We start from the raw sequence: 7527 nt of genomic DNA, 5'->3' as shown, positions 1-7527 counted from the left end.
ATGGCGGGAGCCTCTCCCACCTCTGTGGCAGTGCTAAGGATGTCTGACTGCTGGCTTAGGCCTGTTCCCCATGGGGAGCAGGCCTAAGCCTTCAATCAGACATCCCCTGAGGGCTCCCTGACTGGGAGAGGGCACAGGCTGGCTGAGGAACCTACCCCCCTACCCCAGTGCATGAATATTGTGCACCAGGCCTCTAGTAGGTGTTATATATCATCACACTTGTTTTTAGTTGTCATTATGCAGACAAAAGTAATATCTATTACTTTTGTGTAAATTATGCAGTATTAAATCGTTAGGCTTATTTTAAAATTCCACCCCTTCCTATACTCTATATTCCCTTTCCTGTTTTCTATTTCTTCATAGCACTATCACCATCTAACATAATACATAACTAACTTTATTGTTGTTGTTTTGCTTATGTGTATCCACCCCTTAGAATGTAATTTTCTCTAAGGCAGTGATATTGGTATATTTTACTCAATGCTGTTGCTCCCTTGCACACAATAGGCACTTGATGAATACTTGGTGAATGATTGTGGTTATATAAATTAATGCAACCACTTGTCAAATGGCACAATTTCAGCAAGGGGTGTCTTCAGTGACTTTTCACAAAAGAACTTTACTATTTTTAATTAGTTGACTTGCTTTAACTTCTTAAGATATCACCTTTTTAAAAGGTTTTCATGAGAAGCACAGTGCTGTGTAATTCTGTTTCAGGTAGAGTTTAGACTCCCACTCCATTGCAAACCTCTTTACTCACCCAGCTACTATGTGCATATTGACCCCTTAGGAGTATATAGCATGTCTTTCTAGGTCTCTGGGGAGGTCATTTAATTCTCTGAGGAGCTTAATAACGAAGTCAAATATACTGGGAGAGAAAAAAACAACTAGGCAATCCACTTTTGTTCTTTTCGTAGGTGTTGCATAACTATTTTCTACAACATTAAATTTGCAGTTGTGGCATAAAAGAAACTTTTCTTTCTTAGAATGTCATATTATTTACTTGTGTTATACTTGAAGAACTAATTTCAGAGGGGGTGGAGGATGGGAAGAGATTAACCAAAGAACTTATATGCATACTAGTGACCCAGTACATGAATTCTTGCACATTGAAAGGAAATTAATTAGAAGATGGCTGGTGGTGCAGGACTGGGCGAGATGGGCCAGACATGCCCTGGAGCCAACTTCCCTTGGTCCCTCCCTGGTGTCTGCAGAGTGAGTGGGGTCCCTCCGGCAGATGAGGTCCCTTGGCCTGGCCTGTGGGGATCAGGCTAAAGCCACCTCTCTGACATCCCCCAAGGGGTCCTGGAGTGTGAGAGGGCACTCTGCAAAGTTGCTGTCAGACAGGGTGTACAATGCAAACCCAAGTGTGCAATAAACCAGATTTGGGGCCGGCAGTGCCCCAGCAACAATATGACCCATGGCTGAAGGTGGAATCATTTGGCCCTGCGAGGAATTAGGCTCCCTACCCTCTGGTTTCGGGGTGCGTCACCCGAGAACCGCTGCTGCCAAGTCACTGCAGCTCAGCAGCTTCTGCATTGAGTGTCTGCCCCTGGTGGTCAGTATGCATCATAGTGACCGGTCGGACGGTAGGAGGGACAATTAGCATACTAGCCTTTTATTTAGGCATAACCCATGGACACAGACAATAGTGTGGTGAAGTCCTGGAATGGGGTGGGGACTGGGTGGAGGCAGGCAAAGCGAGGGGGGGGGGGGTGGGAGACATTGGTAATACTCTCAACAATAAAATAAAATAAAATAAAATAAGATAACATAACATAAGATAAAATAAATAAATAAAATAAAATAAAAAAGAAAGTCAGTTAGGTGTGGCTTATAATAGAGCAAAACTCCCATTGGTATAAACTCTTAATATTTTAGCCTACTAAAAGCCATACTGTAAAATAATGTATAATCTCCAACTCATTCCCATTGGGTTTTAGAATTCATAGAATACTCTTTTATATCTAGCTTGTCCTTTTAATTATGTGTTTCTCGTGTTAATAATAAAACTTGTCTGAGTAACATATGGTTGGACAATTCTTGAGAACAAAAACCATATCTTACTCATGTTGAAACAACCAAACACTTAGCCCATTGCCTTGCATATGGTAAGTTCCAGACAAATGTGAATGAATACGTCTTTGGATCAGTGATGAAAGACACAGACACTGAAAAGAAGCGTGACCGAAGCAATCAAAATCAAAGGTCACCAATAAGTTTTCATTTAAAATTGTGAATGTTTTGATATTGAGCCCCACAGTATAAAGAAGTCAGAAATGATCCACTTCTCAAGCCATCCATTAGAATGAACCATTTTAACCTAAATGATAATCCAAACTTCCAAATGAATATTTTTTATTAGTGCATTATTATTATAAGCTGTTTAATAAGGGAAGGCTTATTTTGGTTTTCCTCTCCAGACTCATGACTCTAAAAAGCTTTGAAAGGATCCTTAAATATTCTTTTGCTCATTTATATTGTCATTGTATTGCAGGCACATGTCCAACAAAAGATCAGTTTTTTTAACTGTACTGAGGGAACGCCATGATTCAAAGAATTTTAAAAGGATTGATGATTAGCTATTTTTAAACAATATGTGTGTGTTTTAGCCAAAGATACAATAGAAAGGTAAAATTTGCTATATAGGTGTAGATTCCTTAACAAATAAGTGAAGCAAATTATAATGTGGTTCTCTACTAAAACAGTATGTTCTTTTAACCGTCCCTAATTGCACAAATAATACATTTATGGTATAAAGGGAATTTTTTAAATCTTAAAGAGATTTTGTTAAAAATATGTATTTTAAATAAGGACATTGTCCTTATTATATAATTACATGTTAGCAATAACAACTTAGAACAGTTACACAATTATATTCAGATCTGTAAAAACATGAAAATAATAATGTATGAACTGCTAACCTTGAGATCTCATGAACGCCAGTATCTTCCTGAAGATTATGCTTCTGAAGACATCTTTTCAGTCTGTTGATATTTCCTTATTTTTTCCTTAAAAAAGAGATTTGTTTTAATATGTTATATTTTCAAACAGTAAAGCTGACTACAAAGTGTAAATATGACCTAGAGAAAATCAATAGAAATCTTGGAATATAAATAAGGCATTAAATACAGTGTGGAATAATTGTACTACACATAATTTAGTGCAGAAAGAATATCCATTCTAGAAGAATGCAGTAAATTTCTAATAATTTACAACCATTTTCATTCATTTAGTTACCTGTTATTAAATCAAATATTTCTATAAACAAAAAGTTAAAGTCCTTCTATCTTACTAATTGGTATTACACTAGATTTAAGTCTCTTGAAGATTCATATCTTCGAAACACACAAAAATCAAGGAAAATTAACCAAAATGTTACAGCTATATAGGTGATGACAATCACAATGAATATTTATTATATTTTGGGGGGTTTACTTAAGGAATTTAATTCTAAAATTAACTGAAATATTTGTATATTCAGGTTTTAAGATAACTTAGACTTTAATAACATAATTTAAACACAAAATTCTTTAACATAAACATGATTTAAGAAAAATATTGTTTTTTAAAATTGCAGTGCCATAATTCACAATGATTAATGCAAATATTTAAAGAGGTGATAAAATCCTGGTAGTAATTATACACTTTTACTTTCCCAGGTTAAAATGTATATAATCAGTTTTTCTAAAGAATTAATAAACTTTCCATTCTAATATGTTAGGTCATGTCCATATACAATGTAAAACTTTTCCTTAAAAATGATGTAGAGAACCTTGGAAAATGTGGTTCATTTATTGTCTTTCTACAATACTCAGAGATGAACTATCACAGATCATAGCCAATACCAATAGCTGGTGTAGGAATACCATAAATCGGTTACTTAAATGAAGAAATAGGCTCAGTAAGCAACTTACACTGATGTCAGTTTTATTCTTTTATAGCTTAAAACTCTTGAGAACATTACCCTCAAGTGATGGCATGTAAAGACCACTGAAGCAATAACTTACATCACCTACTCACTCACTTTGAAGAATAGTTTAGCATATAACTTTTCTGCCTTCTCTGTTAATGATACATATCATGAGATTGCAAGTCAAGCAATTAAAAATCAATGAACTAGCATGCTAATAGATCACTACCTTCTCATAATGTGTCCATTAAATACAAACTTTAAAATATTATTTGAAAATCACAACAAAATACTAAAAATAAATTACATACTGCATTACATACGTCTACAAATGTCATTTATAATCTGAAACCATTTCTTGTTAATGAAAATTAATTCTATTATTTAAATATCATTTTCACCTGTTGAGATATCATTTAAACTTTTATCCCTTCAGAATAAGTTTTTGCTGCTATAAAAATATGGAGAAATTTCTACTAGTTCAATTTCCCTATGTTACAAATAAGGAGACTTACTACTACATATTTGTGACATGTAGCTAAATCTAAAGAAAGAAATTAAGATTTTTTTTATTATCTACTATTAAAATTAAAATTAAAAATAATTGTATTTTACCACCAAATAAGTAAAGTATTTTATTTAGGCACTTAAGGTAGTCTATTGAGGAAAGCAAAAATATTGAGAAATCTAGTGATCTAAATTTACATACCTCTAATTAGCCTGTAATTTACCCAGAGGCCAAGGGACCCTTGGTGTGAGGAAAAAGGGATTCAAACTCTGACCTGTTGGAAGGTCAAAGATATAAAAATATATCTGCTGGACAGAGCTGACCCTAACTGAGGCCAGTGAAGCCCCTGAGTGGGAGTTCATCACAAAGGAAGAAGAATTCTGAAAGAACATGTCATAGTCAATGCAAAGTTCCAAGTATTGGGAATATGAGCATCGACGCTAGTACTTGGCACAATGTATAGTAGTTGATGCTGGAAACCATTTCAACCCAGCACCTTGGTTCTGTGAATGTAACTCAGAGGCATTGGCTGTGTGAAACTGTGTGAGGAAGTGCTGCGTACACATGTGAGAAAGAGAATTTGAAGAGTTGTGGTGCTAAGATATCTAGGTCATTAGCACTTGCTCTGAGACCCAGGCAACTCTGGAGCAGTATAATCCCCAGATCTAAGGGCTTTTCCTTTTCCTTTACAAGCCTTTTGGGCACATCAGTGGCGAATTACACAGGATTGGTGGAAACTGTCATTTTCCTAGAAACCCATGTTTATGGGGGTGGTCCCAACCTGAGTTGGATATCCCCAGCATAGCCTATTATATCACTACTTGAGTGGGACCCTGGTCCCATGGATGGCCTCAACAGTGACAAGTGATATCTGGGACAGATTTGTGGATATATATTACCATCCCAGATACTATGAAAAATATTCAAGGAGGGTGACATTTGTAAAATACTAAAAACATGTACAGTAATGTAAATGTAATGCTATTCGTCCTCATAAATTTTTTTGTGTTCATCAAAAGAACCCCAGTTTCTGATTATGAATTCTATGAAAAAGAAAACATACACGAACCTGTGTTATCATTTAGAAATGTCCATCTAACACTGATGGTTCGTATCTGGTCTTTTCTGCTATCTGGGTTCAACTGAGAAATTCCCTGAAAACCAGTTTTTCACTTTTAGAAATTCCTGCAATATTGCAGGGCTAGAGAGAGAGGTGAACATCACTTCTTGCTCCAGGCCCCTTGGCTTCCTGGTTGCCCCTGGACATGACTGCAAATCACCCTTAGTCCCAGCAGCCATGCACAATGGCAAGGGTCAAGTCACTCTTCCATGTTTGTCAACATTGTCTCCAAAGGGCACCGTTAGTAGGTCAGTGTTGGCATATCTTAATCAATAGTCATGCTAGACTTCACTGAGGTCATTAAAGGTCACATCAGCCATGAGTGAGCTATAATTTCAGCGGTGTTGTTTTTATTGGATGATTCAATGATTAACCCTAAGGAAATACAACTTGTTTGAAACACTCCTATCTTCTTCCTGTCTTTAGTGTTTTGTTTTGTTTTCCTGACAAATGCTGGGGTTTTGAGTATAAACTTGTTACAGAATCACAGAATTTGAGTCTCCCCACCCCAGCTGATCACTTCTACATGTCTGGAAGCATGGCTCATATCAGTCTATGAACGTAACTGAAGAAATGTGAAATTGCTGTTCAGTGTTTCTAAAGTGATGAGAAGATTTTTAAGTTCAGGATAATAGTTTAATTGCATTTGTTACTGCATCTCAAACTATAATATTGCATCATTACTATGCCTGCAACCAGAAAAAGCATCATTCACTCTGAAGGACAGCTTCCTGACTAAAGCAAAGGACTTAGAGCAAACAAATCTAGCAGGAAAGATGAATCTGAAATGTAAAGTCTGACCCTATTTTTTAAGGGAATAAAACCCACTGACAATCATACTGTTTCTATTTAGAATGATTTCATTAGTAACAATTCCATTCTAATTTCATACCTTTTCATACATGCTGAAGTGCAGTTATCAAAATACATGCAGCAATCAATTTACTTATTTAACAAACAAAAAATGAATTTCCATTTTTTCCCAACATGTGTTGAACTATAGTAAAACAGTGGCACATGACCCAAAAAGTTTCTAAAATGGTGGTAGTACTTAGTCATCCTATTTCAGTAAGTGGACAGGAGTTTTTAAAACAAATTAAATCCAGTCCTCCTTAGGCTATTTATATATCAGGTGGTCACCATGTTGTTCTTCCACTCAATCAGCTGTGCTTGAAACTGCAAAAAATTCTCCAAAATTGTTCAGATATATCTCTGTAAAGGCATACGAAAAGACTTCACTGGGAATATGCAAGAATTTTAGATGTAAGTTTAAGTAAAAATGTAAAAACCCAAAGAAGCATATAATTTATCAAAAATTGGTAAATTAGCAAGACTGAACCAAGAAGAGGTACAAACTTGCCTAGACGGAGTATCCTAAAAGGATTGAAAAAGCGTTTGAACACTGAAAGAATAAATAGGATCAGCAGGGGGCAGGGAAGCTTTTAATAACTTTTGTAACACTGGTCTCCAAATTGTTTAGATCATACACTTTGCCAGCAAAAAAGCTTCTTGACCTCTGCACATTTTTCACTCATGCTGCTCATTTTCACACTTGCCCACTTGCTCAATTTAGGGTCCATCATTCAGCACAGCAGTCTCTCCTTTACATATACAATCACCTCCAAGGCCTTTCTCTCTCTTCAAATCAGTCTGACAAAAATAAAATGACCTAGTTAAGTTCAGCTATCTTCCTTCTATGAACCTACTCCTAGTAGCTGAACAGATGATTACAACTAGAGAAAATGTAGACTAACGCATTACTGGCATAACTACTGATAATATGATAAAGACCTTTAAGTGCATCCCTGATCATCTACACTAATAAAAGAGAAAAATGGTAATTGGCGTACGACGCTACCCTTTTCATTGGCTAATCAGGGCTATATGCAAATTAACTGCCAACTAAGATTGGCAGTTAACTGCCAACAAGATGGTGGTTAATTTGCATATGTAGGCACAATGCAGGGAGGCGAAAGGGAAAGCAGG

The 7527-nt window shown here is 36.0% G+C and overlaps 1 protein-coding gene across 1 annotated transcript in view; it reads right to left on the bottom strand.

The window, feature by feature from the left end:
* The window catches only part of CSRNP3 (cysteine-serine-rich nuclear protein 3), a 173412-nt gene that overhangs the window by 130648 nt on the left and 35237 nt on the right, over positions 1-7527 (bottom strand). Inside the window, exon 3 of the mRNA XM_006766499.1 lies at positions 2925-3011. Coding sequence (XP_006766562.1) covers positions 2925-2937 — 13 coding nt within the window. The 5' untranslated portion in view covers positions 2938-3011. The remainder of the gene's footprint in view (positions 1-2924; positions 3012-7527) is intronic.

The sequence above is a fragment of the Myotis davidii genome, unplaced genomic scaffold, assembly GCF_000327345.1.
Source record: "Myotis davidii unplaced genomic scaffold, ASM32734v1 scaffold59, whole genome shotgun sequence".
NCBI classification, from domain to species: domain Eukaryota; kingdom Metazoa; phylum Chordata; class Mammalia; order Chiroptera; family Vespertilionidae; genus Myotis; species Myotis davidii.
The sequence above is the reverse complement of the archived record's forward strand: the minus strand, read 5'-3'. Positions and strand labels throughout refer to the sequence as shown.